The sequence below is a fragment of the Notechis scutatus genome, chromosome Z (genome assembly GCF_049901735.1).
Source record: "Notechis scutatus isolate UNSWTSFEM ecotype Mainland chromosome Z, rNotScu1.2, whole genome shotgun sequence".
NCBI classification, from domain to species: domain Eukaryota; kingdom Metazoa; phylum Chordata; class Lepidosauria; order Squamata; family Elapidae; genus Notechis; species Notechis scutatus.
Window position 1 is genome coordinate 97,092,960 of NC_142025.1, and position 15,614 is coordinate 97,108,573.

Here is a 15,614-nt window from a genome sequence, read left to right on the forward strand (position 1 = left end):
CCCATTCTTACTCTAGATCTTCAGTGAAATATTAAATCAAGTTCTAACATTTTACTCTATTTGTAAGGATCTGTGCATAAACTCTGAAGTCAATACTTTATTCAATAAACAGATAACCAAACTGACTTCAGCAATGTTAGTTTAGAATTCTGTATTCATTTTTTTTCTTTCTCAAATAAACCCCTTTTTATTTGTCTGGTTTAAAAATTTTTTTAAAAAAATCACTAACAGCTTCTTCATTTACAGAGTTGTGTGCTTAAGCTGTACATTTTTCTTCTAAAAGTAATGGTGAGAAGATGAGTTCTAATATATTTTCTCTATAGTTTTCAAACAATCTGATGAAACAATCTATTTTAGAAAGTCACATAAAGGACAAAAATTCCCAGAAAAATTGCCATTGCCATATGAAGTGTATATGATCATTCTGACTTTCAATGTAAAAATATGTCTGGCAATATGCAGCGTTCTTGAGTTTCCACGTTTTCATTCAATTAAATTGCATTAAATTCCAATAGCTGCAAGGACATCTGTGGGAAATGGAATAATGGGAGACATAGGACAACAGAACTATATTAAATTACATATTTGCTTACTACATCAGGGTACAATAGTTGGGAAGAGTATGACACTACAAAATTCATTTGTGTTCATTTCATGATTTGCTCCAAACATCAATGGTATCTTGAGCAAAATTCCTCCAAGGAAAACTTTTTCAGAAGTGTGCTTATATAACCACTAGGGGGAGACCTGCTCTTGAGAAATTCCCTGAGAATTTTGGAGAAATCCTACAATTTTCATGTTGGGCATTATTTTTTGTGATTGAGAATCTGTTGGATTTGGGAGAAAAACCAGTTTGGTGTACTGGTTAAGGCACAAGTCTACAAACCAGAAAACTCTGAGTTCTAGTTCCACTTGAGGCTCGAAAGCCAGCTGGGTGACATTGGTGTCCCTCTCTCTCAGCCCAACCTACCTCACTGGGTTGCTGTTGTGATTAAAATAGGAGGAGGAGGAAGTATTAGATATTGTTTTATAAATAACTGAAGATGGTGAACATACAATGGGATAAAAAATTAAGAAATAATGAATAAATAAAATAAGTGACAAATGACTAGTGCTACCCTTATTACCAGAACCAGATTAAGGGATGGTTTATAAACTTGTTGAGTAAGGCTAGTCTCTATCAGGAAATTTTAATTTGATTCCATAACTAATTTTAGAGTCCTTGTAAAGAAAGTAGACTGCCTGCCATGGAGGAGGAAAATAAAGAAAGAAAATGGCAGCATCATTAGGCCTTTATTAGGCCTTTATTTATCATTAGTTTTTGTTTCAACCTTTTTAATTGGTGGAATCAGTGACATCTGTTCCTTGCTTCCAGTGCTATGAAGCTCACAGGATGGTATCTATAACAGATCTGTAAGAGGAAGGATGTGGAAACAACTCACCAGTTCTGTATGAGGCTGATAACCTGTGAATAGGTTTTCCCAATGATGCTTTCACCATTTACTTTAACCAATCGATCTCCTGCAAAAAAAAGAAGATAGGAAACTGAGAAAGCATAACCTTGTTACATCCATTGCATCTTGCACTGAAGGCAACGAAGAGAGAAGAGAAAGCATACTTTACCGACAAAATTTGCCAAACCGTTTTTATTATTTATTCATTCATTTAACTTATACGCCACCCATCTTGTCTAGCAGCAACTCTAGTCAGCATATAACCAAGTAAAAACAAGATAAAGCATTAAAATATTAAAATTAAAATTAATATTAAAATTCACAAAGATATCAAGGAAGAGAGCAAGGTACAAGCTACATTTTTTTCAAAACTTCGAATTTAGATGTTCTGCAGTAGGAAAAGTAGCACTTTAAAAACAGCATAACTTGAAAATACAACAGATGCTTTTTGGAATAAAATAACTGCTTTTTAAAAAATATTTTTTTTAAAAGAACAAAAATTAAAAGATAGAGACACAAACCAAACAGAAAAATAGAAAAAAGGAAAAAACAAAAACATATTATATTATTAATATAGGAAATCATTCCAGCCAATTTTTATATACATTATTAAAACTTGAACAGATGGAATATTGATCAGCTTTTCCATTACATTAATGGAGGCAATTTGTAAATAGAAAGCAGGTTACTTTCCATTCAAATTTGTAAATCTGGAATCATCCTCTTTCCAAAAGAATATGAGTATAAGAGAGATCGCTGTGCCTCATGATAGTAAATCTGCAATTCCTCATATAGTGATAATAAATCTGTGGTGGAGATCAGCTATAAATGGTTCCTTTTTGCCTAAAGTCTCATTTAAAATGGAAACTGGTTTAATTAATATTGAAGTATATTACTATATTCTGGAAAAAGCTGATATCTTCAGACAGAACCTGATAGATGGGTAGAAAACTGAGAATCTACAATATTTCCTGATTTGTATAGAGAAATAAAGAATCACAGGGAAAATGTTTTTATGCTCCATCAAAAAATTAAAAACAAAAATGAACAAAACCTAGCATATTTTCCAGCCAGAATGTTTTTATTCATTTTTACAGAGATATAATCAAATCACCATTGCTTCCTTAATTGTTTTGTGGCATTTGAAATATTAGTCAGAGGCAGTGGAGAAATAGTCATTCTTTCTCAGATTTGCTTCACAGCTTCTCCTTGAGTTTTAAAGTGACCAACACTTTTCTCTCTCAAGCAAAAAGAGAAGCTAGGATATCCGACTATGTAGGTGACCAAGAGCCATACATCATTCAATGAAATGTGAACTGGGAATATCTGTAACCTGCATAAGTGGGTGCGTATTCTCTCTGAATTCTACTGCCTGGCAAGGTAATCATATTCACAATAGCATCAAAGTTATGTCCAGGTTTCTGAGGCTACTCCAGTATAGAGTAAAACCAAAGAAATTGGGAGAGATGAATGTGTATATGGCCGCAACATGGAGCATTTTCCATATTTGCACAGTGCTCATTTTAGCTTACTAATACTAAGATCCCCAAACAACTTAGCATGGGAAAACAGGAGGAAAAAAAAATCAAATGAGAATTGTTTCTTCAAATTTCTACATAATGTCATGTTATACAAAATTCATAAGTGAGCCAGTAACGAGGATCTTAGTGCATTAGTTAACCTCCCAAGAAGTAAATGTAGCCATGCGTAAGACTGAACTTATTACTCTGTCCCAAGTGCCTTGGGAACTGCTGGTGTGAGGTGAATTAATCCTTATCTCTTACAAAATTGAGATGTCCAGTGAAAAAGGAACCATTCCAGACATTCCATCTCTATATCTGGTTTGGTTTTTATTCTTCATGAAGAGAAACAGAAAAGTGCATTGGGGGGGAGGGGGGAGGCAGGACAGACAAACCTTGAAACTTTTCAACAGCATGTGGAATTTATCTTTTCCCCCCCTTTCTGTTTCAGTTTGGGGGGGGGTAGACTGGTTGTTTCAACATAAATCCAAGCATCCCCATGTGCTGTTAGTATACAGTAGTTACTGGCAGGGAATAGGGGAAATGGATTGACCATGTCATTAGCATAGTGACATATATCTGTAATAAAGACATTCAGGTCTTACCTGTCTGGAGGCCAGCCTGGTGTGCTGGCCCATCTTCTTTTACATTTTTGACAAAGATGGTGTCCATGGGTTCCAGCCGGTTCCGTGGTGGTGCTGTGTGTGTTAAATATATATATATATATAGTACCAGGAGTTTTGATACCTATCTTATTTATTTGCATGTTCTATGATAAAGCCATGTAGAATTCTGAAATCTGAATTATGGTAACAAATTGTCTGGCGGGCTGTCTATGAGATTAAATGAAATGGGAACTTCATACAAATTATTCCAATATATCCTAAAAAATAATCATATGGTATTACAAAATCCATGGACAGAAAGAAAAAGAGGACAAGCAACAAAAAAATAAATGGATTTAATTACAGTAGCAATTGGCACATCACTGGAAGATCTGAACAACCATACTGAAGGTAGATCATCCTTGAAAAAATCTATTTATATGGTCACTAAGAGCTGATATTAATGTGATATCATAATACAATTCCAAAAAATGTATAGCTATACTTCCATAACTACCACAACACTGCCCTGATTTAACTATTCCAACAGTGTTCAGTGTCTTCTTCTTAAAGGGTACATCCAGAAAAGTCAAAATATTTTTTGAAAGACAAAGAGCAAAAAATGCATTTATGATGGCATCAAGTCTGCTCAATTTAGTATTCTGCTTCAAGGCACTGGAATTGCAAATGGGAAAGCGAAAAAAATCTACCATGATTAATTAAAACTTAACTGACTTCACACTGATCCTCTTACAGCACCCTTAAAAATACTGAAATTGCCTCTCAACTTTATAATCCTTAATGCCCTATCATTCTTTAAAAAGACTGTTGATATGACTGCAAACTCTCCATCACATGAATCCTTTCTCAGATTTTTCCAACCAGTATGATCATTGCTGAAAATCTGGAACTGTAGTACTCATATCTAGAAGGGAAGGTTCGATTCATTTTTTAAAAAGGGCTTATAAATCTAGGTATACAATACTAGATATAAAATGTGTGATTTGTTTGGAAGACTACAAACCAAATGGTATTCCAAACAAACCACAGATTTCTTCTTTTTACATAAACATATGCAGTAGAAATTGAACCATAATTTTGATATGGAGAAAGGTATTTATAATGGTTTGACCTTCATCTTATGATGGGTTGGGAGGTCCACTGGGTTTTGACCTATGCAAAAAATGATATTGTCAAACACTAGCTAACTGTTTTGAGTGGACAACTTTTTGGCAAAGTAAATGACTGCAGCCCACAAAAGGAATATTTATTTATTTATTTATTTGTTTGTTTGTTTGTCAATCGCTTACAAGATACAAGTATAAGAATAAACATAGTTTTGAATACATGAGATAGATACTTATAAGAAAAATAAAAAGAAACAATAGGACAGGGACGGTAGGCACGATTGGTGCGCTTATGCACGCCCCTACAGGCCTCTTAGGAAGGGGGTGAGGTCAACAGTAGACAGTCTAAGGTTAAAGTTTTTGGGGTTTGGGGAAGAAACCACAGAGTCAGGTAGAGTATTCTAAACATTGACCACTCTGTTGCTGAAGTCGTATTTTCTGCAATCAAGTTTGGTGTGGTTAACCTTGAGTGTGTATCTATTGTGTGCTCTTGTATTGTTATGATTGAAGCTTTGCAGGTAGGACATTTGCAGGTAGGACATTCCAATGTATGATTTTATATACTATATTTAGATCGGACTGAAGGTGGCATAGTTTTAGGTTTTCTAGTTCTAGAATTTCAAGTCTGGTGGCATAAGGTATTCTGCAATGAGTAGAGGAGTGGAGAACTCTTCTTGTGAAATATTTCTGGACTTTCTCAACTGTGTTAATATCAGATACGTAATGTGGGTTCCAGACTGATGAGCTGTATTTGAGTATTGGTCTAGCAAATGTTTTGTATGCTCTAGTTAGTAGTGTGATATTACCAAAGAAGAAGCTACGTAGGATTAGGTTAACAACTCTTAATGCCTTTTTGGCTATGTAGTTACAGTGGGCTCTAGCACTTAGATCATTAGAGATGAGTACTCCAAGGTCCTTGACAGAGTTTGGATCCTCAACAAGGTCTTGACTATTTAGCTTGTATTTTATTTTCTGATATTTTTTTTTGCCAATATGTAAGACAGAGCATTTATTTGTTGAGATTTGAAATTGCCATTTGATTGACCATTCTGATACATAGTCAAGGTCTTTTTGGAGGGTAGTAATATTGTCTGTGGAGTTCAATATATGTGTAGCGCTACTTCCAACAGGGCTGCCCAGCTGATCGTGTCCATCAGTGCTGCTCTCCCTGCTACCTCTGCTACACACTCCCCCTCCACCCAAATTTCTTAGGTCCTCCAAAGAGAGAGAGCCAGTTTACTAACAGCCCGCATGTACATTATATGGCTCTCGCTGGTGAGATGATACTAATCCTATAGAATTTCCTATCAACAGTCTGTGTGTGTGTTGGAGGATGGGTCCAACATGTCCTTCCCCATGGGCCCATTGGGATGCAATTGTGCTTCTGAGGTCCGCCTGGCAGTGAATGCCACCTCTGCCATGCTGTGGCCCAAAGAGTGATATGTCAGTCTCTGCGGAGGATGAATTGGTCTTGATTCTCTAGGTTCAGCCGCGTGGACAGGACTCTCTCTGGAGGTATGGCAGGGCTTAGGTATCACTGAGAGTGGAGTCTTGTTCTGCGTTTCTGGCTGTTGAGTGGAATGCTCACTGGCCTGCCTTACTAGTTCCCCAAAGATGTCCTTCTGTTCTTGCACATGAGGCACAAATTCAGGTGCTTCTGGCCTAAGTGTTCCTGGTCCAGTACTCGTGTCTGACATGGGTGGGTCCACCTAAAAGAGCTTGAGTGAAAATAACCAGTTCGTATAGCTCTCCTCCTAATCACTGTCTTCCTCTTTCTCCAGCACAGAAGAAAGTGGCTATGTAGAGGTCACTCCTCCCCTCTGTGAGAGGTTCCATGGGTGGTAATGTATGCTGCTGGGAGACACATACTGCCTCATTCAGAGGTAGGAGATGGTTTCAGTACATCTTCAGTGGTCCCATGGCCCCCTCTGGTGGATCCGGTATACTGGTAGCCCAGCCAATTTCTCGCAGACAATATAAGGTTGGGAGATCCACCAATCAGCTAGTTTAGGTTTCCCTGGGATGCCTAGATTCCTCAATAGCACTTGATCGCCTAGCTGCAAGTCCTGGATTCTCACCCTCAGGTCACTGATCCTTTTGTTCCTGCAGTCTCAGGTCTCTGAGATAGACTGGGCCCTCTCGTATACAGATTCCTCTTCAAATGTGTATCGTAATCGCAATCTACTCATAATTTCAGTTCGAGGCTAATGAAGTATGGTCTAATGAAATTCCAAATGCTAAGTCTACTGGCAGTTGGGCTTCCCTTCCAAACATCAGAAAGAGCATCCAGTACCATCATTTCCCATACTATTCCATACTGTTGTATGCATCACCAGAGCAGAAATATGTCAAGTTCAGTGCTGCTTTTGCTCTGCAGACAGTGTTCCTAACATATCAAGGAGAGCACCATTACACTTCTCAGGTTGCAAATCCCCTTGGGGATGGTAGGGAGTTGTGCGTGACTTTTAGATGCCCAGCAAGTTGAGCAATTGTTTGATGAGCCAACCTCTCAAAGTCTCTAGCTTGATCAGAGTGTATTTGCTGAGGAAGCCCACAATCAACAAAGAAATTCTCCACCAGAACTTTGGCTATCATGACTGCCCATTGTTTTTTGTTGGGAATGCTTGTGCGTAACAAGTGGTCTGTCACCATTAATACATTCCCCTGCCCACTTGTATCAGGTTCTAGATACAGAAAGTCAATGCAGACTAGCTCCATGGGACCTTGAGTGTGTAGGTGGAGCAGGCCTCGAAGGTAGGGCCTTTTGCTGAATGCAGCATCTACAGGACCTCCAGTTCAACTTCTGCTCTCATACATGGACAATAGAACTGATCCCTTAATAGTTTGAAGGTCCTTTCTGGCCCCAAATATCCATGGTTGTTGTTTAATGTGGTTAGTACTACTTCTTTATGTTTCTCTGGGTGGAACTGCTGCCACATTTCCTTGAGTCCATCAGGGAGGCCCTTCCAATAAACCACCCCACTCCAAAACTGGAGCCGGTCCCATTCTTTAAGCAGCAGCCAGGCTATCTTCAGGGAGTCGGTCAGCAAGATTTCCCAATGACCACTCTACAGAGCTCTCAAGGTCAACCCACAAAGTGGATCTTTCACATGATCCCTTCTCAAATCCTTTTTGTTTAATATGCAGCAGCCCCCCTCCTTTCATCTGGCTGGGATTGCAGTATAAGTTGAGGACACTTGCAGTCGTGACCTCTGCTCCCACTGTTCCTCTAACCCAGTGTTCAATCCCTTGATATAAGGCTTGTATAGCATTTGGGGATAGCGTAGTTCATTCTTCGCCAGGGGCCTTAGTTCAATGAGGTCTTCTTGAGAAGGCATCTGCATCTCAGTTCCCTATTCCAAGCCGATACTTTAGGCTGAAACAGAATCTGGACAAAACAGCTAACCATTGATGTCAATGGTTTCAGAGTATCCAACAACTGGGGAGGGGGAGCAAATGTTGCCTGGATAGGTAGATACCCTTGTATGGGATCTCTCCGTTCCAATGCCCCAAATCTTCAAATCGCCCAATTTTTGTGGTGCCTATCATAAAAATCCTGGTACAGTAATATCATTGCACATCGAGTCCAAGAGGGCCCTTGTGTAAATGCCCTCCATTTGTACTGACACCACTGGGGAAGAGTGCAGCAGTTGTTCAGGAATCTCAGCAGTGAGGGACATAGCATCTGGTCTGTCATCCGTGCTTGGGCACTTCTATGAGTCTACGAAGGCTGCTGCCAGACCTTTGTTTGTTTTATCCTTGGCAGGCCCTTTTGTATGTGAGCCCCTTACTAAAGGAGGTGCTCTCATCCCTCCTGTCACTGAGGGGTTTTTAGTGAAACTCCATTTGTGAGGGAAGACACCTGAGACTGTACTTGGCCACCTCTTTGGCTGGAGCTAGCTAATGTTAACAGGCACCCAGTTGGCTCCTTCACTGGAGCCCTCTGTGATTTCCTGACTGGGCCAGGTTTTGGGTTTGGGTGGCTTTGTGCAAATATACCTGTAGTGCCCTGTGCCCCCACAGTTGTAGCAGGCTCATCCTGCAGTAAACAGAGCTAATCAAGCATAGTGAAATGCCTTTGGCTAAGTGTTAAGCTTCTAATAGCTTCCACCACTGGTATTGTGGCCCACCAGTGGCTAGTGGAGCTGGCAGCAGAATCAGATAGTGAGGTGATTGGGGAGGAACATGGGCCAGTACTGGAGGCTGAAGAAGGCTTGGACAAGGGCTCTGCATCAGAGGCAGAGATGGGGCCAGGACAGTCTGGCAGTTGTCAGCTGCCTTCTGGAGTTGGACAGCAGTGAGGCAGAGGAGCAGCTGGAGCCAGTTCGCAGCCTGCACATGTGCAGAGCTGCCAAAAGAAAAAACCAATTACAAACTAAGGGTTGACAGGGGAGTAAAACCACAGGTGGACGGTGAATGACCCCCTCCCATAGGGATTAAAAGAGAGCAAAAAGGGAGGGGGCTTTTGCAGGAAACAATTTGTTCATTCACTGCAGCAGTGTGAAGATTTGTTTGTGCATCTCAGAGACTCTGTGCCAAGCCTTTCCTTGTCAGCACTGCATTTGAAGATATTTATTTGGCAACTCTCCAGGCTAGATAAGGTCTGTACTCCTAATTATACCCTTGAGAGACTGTATGCCAAGCCTTTGGCTGAATGTGAATGTAAGAAATTCACCTTCATTTAATAAAAGGGGTTTGCTGGGGGGAAAAGTCTGCTTAGTGCTTTTTGGGGAAGCCTAGGTCAAAACAACAGGACCCTTTAGGCTCTCTCTAACCTTCAGCTTCTTTTGTGCATCTGATGCATCCCAGTCTTCCACTATCTGCTCCAGTCAAGCTTCATATTCTTTTCCCCCCTCTGGCCCTGTCTGTATCCCCCAAAAGATATGCACCTTCTTGTACCCAGCCCCCTGCATAATGGCTGCCTATCTGGGTTTGGATGGATGTCCAGCTTCTGGGAAGATTCTGCCTTTGATGCCCCTGCAGTAACCAAGGTGTGCGTCTCCCCTTGTGGGGCCAAAGTATTCACTGAGGGTCTGGTATATCACCCTTGCCCTGACATCCTCAGTCAATTGAAGGCCACTGACCCCAAAGCATTCTAGGATTCTTCTCTTCCACTCTAATAGCACATGAGTAAGAAGAGTCCCAATCCACTTTCTATCCACCATATAAACCCTCTGATCTGCGACATGGGCCCTCACTGCCTTTAGGATTTAGACCAAGCATCCCTTGACCAGGCATCCCTTGACCAGGGAGGTCATTGCTGCACTTGTCTCTATCTCACTATTCTGTTCCTCATACCATTTAGTGACAGCGGTGGAATCCATTTGGTTCATGGCTCAGGATGGGGTAACCTCCCTTTGGAGAAAGGATAAAAAGGAAATCCTTGGCTTGTACCATTACCCCCAAAAGGGCCACAAAAATCCAGCTCCATCTTCCCTTTCTCCCAAATAACTTGGGGTCTTTCAGCTCATACCATGTTTCTCCAATAATACGGGCCCCCCCAACAGGAAGACCCAGCATGTTTTCTAGGCATAAAATGAAATTAAGCCCCTCCCCCCAAATTTAGGCCTAGTTTAAAACATGCAAAATTGGGGGGGGGAGAACTTGCCATTAGGAGTGCCCAGCGGGCAGCTACACCTCACCATCAGCCGCTCCTAACAGCCAAGCATGATGGAGCACAGAGGGCTTCTTACCCCTCCCTTACCCGGGTCAGCAGGTGGGCGGTGTCAGCGTGGATGTCCGGCAGCATTTCAGCTGCTTCTCAGGCTTCCGTAGCTTCCACGGTTCCCACCGGTGCTGGAGCCTCTCTCGCCAGCGCTGTCTCCAACAAGCGTCTGAATCACTCCCGCTTTTCCCCCGTCCCCATAACAGGAAAAAAAAACATTTTGAGGTACCTGGGAGCGCCGCAATCCGTTTTGGTTTAATTCCGAGCATCTGGGTGGGTGTGAGAAGAGCCAAGCGAGCATCTCTGCTGCTGCTACCCTTGGTGCTCCAGCCTCGGGCTCTGCAAGTTTGCAAAAGTCCCGGTGTGCAGCCCGTTCTTGCATTCCAAGCACTCAGGCTGAGCTGCAGCTGTCCCTCTCTTGCTAGCGCCGTCTCCAATAACAGCGGCAGCAGCGGCGAAAACCGTAGAAGTTACGGAGGTGGCTCCCCCACCTGAGAAGCGGCTAAAACGCTTCCATGGTTCCCACCGCTGCTGCCGCTGTTATTGGAGATGGCGCTGGCGAGAGAGGGACAACTGCAGCTCGGCCTGGGCGCTTGGAATGCAGGAACGGGCTGCGCACCAGGACTTTTGCAAACTTGCAGAGCCCGAGGCTGGAGCACCAAGGGTAGCAGCACCAGAGATGCTCGCTCAGCTCTTCTCACGCCCACCCAACTGCTTGGGATTAAACCAAAACGCAGCATGCGGCACTCCCAGGTACCTCAAAAACTTTTTTTTCCTGTTGTTACGGGGACGGGGGAAAAGTGGGAGCAACTCAGACGCTGTTGTTGGAGACGGCACTGGTGCGCGGGGAGGGGGAAAGAAATTAATTCACCCCTGAAAAGACATCCTAGCCATTTTTTCGGGGCTCAAAAAAAAATAAGGCCCGGGCTTATTTTGTGAGAAACAAGGTAGTCACTGATCTAGCATCTCAGGATCTCTCATTTTGATTGTTCTTCTAGTCGCCTCTACCTCAGTTCACCTTCTCAGTCCTCTCTCTCTGATCACTGGCTCGCTCTCTTGCCACTCTCTCTGGGTTAGCTTCAGTCCCTCCCTCTTTGGGTCAGTATTGCTCCCTTTCTCTCTCTTTGGATCGATTTCACTCTTGCTCTCTCTCCCCCCTTTCTGTCTGGCCCCTACTGTCTCCCACGCAGCCCCGCTAATCAGGGACCAGGTAGCAGGGTGGTGACAGGGTAAGCTGATAAATGCTTATCCCTCTCTTCTTTCTCTCACCTCCTCTCCTCTGTTTGCTTTTCCCCATCTCTGCTGTCTTTCTTTCCCCCCCCATTGCTTTTCTCTCTACTTCGTTCTCTCTCTACTTTGCTGTCTCACTCTCTCTCCATCTCTCCTTCATCCCTTTCTTCTTCCCTTCAACATGTGTCTCCTTCCCTTTTCATCGCCCTTTTGTCCTGGACTTCCCCTTCCCCCCTAATTTCAAGGTCTCTGTGGGGTGCCATATGATGACTGGGAATCCCGGGTTGCCTGTGCCTCTCAGCAGGAGCTCCAGGACTCCTTCCACTGCCCAGCTGATCGCACCCATCAACGCTACTCTTCTCCATCACCCAACTGATTGTGCTACCCCTGCTACCTATGGTAATTGTATATCAAGAATTTTATTTGTGACATTACAGTTTTGCAAATTAATAAAGCTTAATGCATGGTTTGACTGGTCTTGTTTGGGCTCAAAAGCAAAGGAGGGCTGAACCTGCTGAATATGTGGATAAAAGTTACAGGAAATTTTAGGTAAGCTAAACATCCCAAAGGCAGCAAAGGCAAAGCACTTCTATAGCATTGCCAATAAAATTATGCATATGCACCTATGAGATCAGCAGAGGTCAAGCCTGACTCATAAGAGATTTTATGTTTTTATTCATTCAAGCACAGAGTATGATATAAATCAATCCTAACCTGTCTTCAGCAGGAGGGAGAAAGGGATGGAAAACATAACAAAAATTAATTAGAATGCATGGGTGAATTAAAACATCCAATTTATTGCATTAAAGAATAATGTAGAAATAGGGTAGCATAAGGAAAGAAAGGGAACTAATGAGAAAGAAATAATCCTTAAAAGAAGGCAAGCACCAGTAGAGCTACCCATTCAGAATCTTGCCAGTGAGGCTTGCTTTTCCTGTGCTGATGGGAAAGGTAAGACACAGGAAACAACCAATAAGAATCTGCAATGGCTATGGTATGAACTGAGCACTAATCCATCTCTGTTGCCAAAACACCACAATCAAGACTCAAAATTTTAAAATTGACTTCAGGAACAGAAGCAGCATAAGAGGCGAGCAGGACAAACTGACATGCAGAATTGTCCTAGGTGTACACTTTCTCTCTCAACACCTTGACAGACATTTGGTTTAGCACATGCACCTTGCTCTAAGGAATGATCAAAGAAATACAGCAACATACCTGTTCTGTTTCCATTTTCTTCTTCCTGAAAGACAGGGAAAAAAGGATGTTAAAATACACATACCGCATAAGATGTTAAAGGGAAGTTATCATTTTACCATTTTTTTTAAAAAAAATGCTATACTGAAGTTTTCTTCCCTCTCCAAAATATTTAACCTTACACTGGACAAAACAGTAGGTAGAATAGTTGGAGTAACTAAAAAATAAGTAACTAGGAAAGGAAAGTTAAGCCTACTAACTATGGGCTTTTCTTTTTTAGAAAAACCACAAAATTCCATGCACTGCTAAATTATGTTGCTTGAGCCTTTGAAATGCTGATAAAAAGGCATAAGTTTGCCTCTGATTTTTAGCAAATGTGTGATAAGATTCAATATACAATTCAATATATGCGTGTTTAACTTAGGCATTTCCCATAGATCAAAAAGTCAGAAATGACACACCAGATTAAAATTATTATCCATAATTACTGATATTGCAATAGAAATGCTTTTTACTACTTACATTCAATATTAATATACTGTAATTTACAAAATTCTATATAAAAACAATGTTTTTAGAAAACCTGTAATTCTTTTTTTAATCCAAAGTAGCGAAGAACAGGGAAATTGTGTCCTGCCATTTTGGTCATAGGATGGACACCACAGTCCTAACCCAACACAAAAGTCTGGGAACAAACCTAAGAATTTCAAGTTTTTATTGTTAATGTGTTCCGATGATGGAGCTGTTACAGGATGGTTTGCAGACTCTGGGTGTGGTGTGTGTATGTGTGTGTTGCAAACTAATAAAGATGCTAAAAGGTGTTTTTTTTACCCCTTAACTGAAGCCAACGTGTAAGACTAAAGAAATGGTGCAAAACTCAACTCCCGCTTTCTAAATAGAATGGCACCTCATAATAATATGTCTAGAAAGGAGTATAGTTCTATTTTATTTGTTTGATTGATTGTTCTGCCCATCTCAGTTAATGACTCTGGGTGGCTTGCAATTCAAAAAAAGGTTTATAAACATTTTAAAACAATAAAAACAGTAAAACCAATAAAACACTAAAACATCCAAATTAAATATATATAGGAACAGGATACTTGGCCAGTTTAGCAATATAGCCAGGAACAGGGCCCTTAATACATTCAGGCTCAGCCACGCTTTAGGGCCTTATGAAAACTAACAAGGCTGGGGCCATTCTAATACTCATGCTGGTAGACAATTCTAATGTATGCATTACTGACACCAAATAATTGTTTACTGTATATGTCATTTTCACTTATATATTTTTGTTAATATATGTAATATGCATTCTGATTTTTTTTAAATCAATACACATCCTTGACTTAAGAACAGTGCAAAATTTACAGAATGTAATCTGTAGTAAAGATACCTATTTAGTTCTGAACTGCTGTAATATAAATGTCATTAATATTACTGTAGAAACAAGGAATCTGAGGTGCTGTGGAAGCAAAAATTAATACCAAGAATGTCACCAGGATTGCTCATAGGCAACAGAAGAACTTTCAAATGCTCCCTTACATTGTCTCACTCCTGCACCTGTTGTATGCCAGTAAGTTCATCAGGTGATGGGGTCCTTTTATTAGAATTGAGCAGCCATGAATTCAATTCATATTGGCCAGCCTGTTACATTGCAAAACTAAAACCCTGTGTTCAGAAAGCATTGAAAAAATATCTTGTGCTATTAACAAAATGTCTATCTTCTACTGGGTTTGATCCAGTCTAGTCATGCTGAAATGAATGAAGCAAGTTAATCTTAACTGAAAGCCAATTGAAGCCAATATAGAATTAGTCTGATTGCAATCTGATGAAACTGACATACTATATTAATAAAACTTTGTTTCAGTCATACTGCACACTTTTCATTTTGCTTTAATCTCTGAAATCAATTGAGTAATAATACATCCTCCTTTAATAACCTTTAGTATTACCTACATTTGGCTACTGTAAAATGAAAAATCCACATGATTTTTGTTCTCAACTTATGAACACAATTGGGACTAGAATTTCCATTGCTAAGCAAGATAATTGTTAAGTGAATCATGCCCAATTTTATCTTTTGGCAACATTTGTTAAGTAAATCACTGCAGTTTTTAAGTGAATCACATGATAATAAGCCAACTTTCCCCATTGACTTGGTTGTCAGAAGGTAGATGGGAAGGTCATAAATGGTGATCATATGGCCCAGGGATGCTGCAAACATCATAAATATATACTGGTTGCCAAGTGCCCAAATTTTGGACAAGTGACTCGTGGAATGCTGTGAGGGTTATAAGTGTGAAAATCTATTGTAAGTCACTTTTTACATGGTTGTTGTAATTTCAAACTGTCACTAAAAGAATGATTGTAAGTCAAGTGGATTTCCGATCTGCAGCGCTTCGGAGCAGGCAGGAATCCGCGACTGTGCGCGATTTCTGCCTGTGTTCACTGCCCGAGTGCCCTGAGCCATTTGGCTTCGGGGCTAAGCCACCTCCGTAGAAGGTGGCGAAGACAGGGGGGGGTCTGGCAGGGTCGAGAGATATCGCACCTCTCTTCCCTAGCCGACTAAACCCCCTTTTCCAAAGGCAGCTGAGCGGCGGTCAGCTATGGCCGCCACATAGAAGAGCTCAGCCGGAAAAAGAAAGTGCAGGAGGAGCTGTGAAGAAATGAAAGTGATCTTTGCTGACCGGGACAAAGTAACAGTGAAAGTACCCTGGAATTTAAAACTTATTAAAGATACATCGTTTCCAGAATGTGTTAAGCGGCGAATGGAAATTAAAGGAAAAGCTTTTTTTCTTTTCACTCTCCTTCCGAAC

The 15,614-nt window shown here is 41.1% G+C and overlaps 1 protein-coding gene across 8 annotated transcripts in view; it reads right to left on the bottom strand.

Moving 5' to 3' along the window:
* Positions 1–15,614, bottom strand: part of ARHGAP23 (Rho GTPase activating protein 23) — a 201,768-nt gene that overhangs the window by 73,136 nt on the left and 113,018 nt on the right. For 7 of the 8 annotated variants that reach the window (XR_015745822.1, XM_087946485.1, XM_087946482.1 and 4 more), the window contains exons 3-5: positions 12,820–12,844; positions 3,580–3,672; positions 1,443–1,521 (exon numbers count right to left, since the gene is read on the bottom strand). Coding sequence is in view for 7 of the 8 variants with exons in the window: in XM_087946485.1 (XP_087802611.1) it covers positions 1,443–1,521; positions 3,580–3,672; positions 12,820–12,844 (197 nt within the window). In the remaining variant the exon portion in view is untranslated. The remainder of the gene's footprint in view (positions 1–1,442; positions 1,522–3,579; positions 3,673–12,819; positions 12,845–15,614) is intronic. The other variant, XM_087946481.1, reaches the window with a different exon arrangement.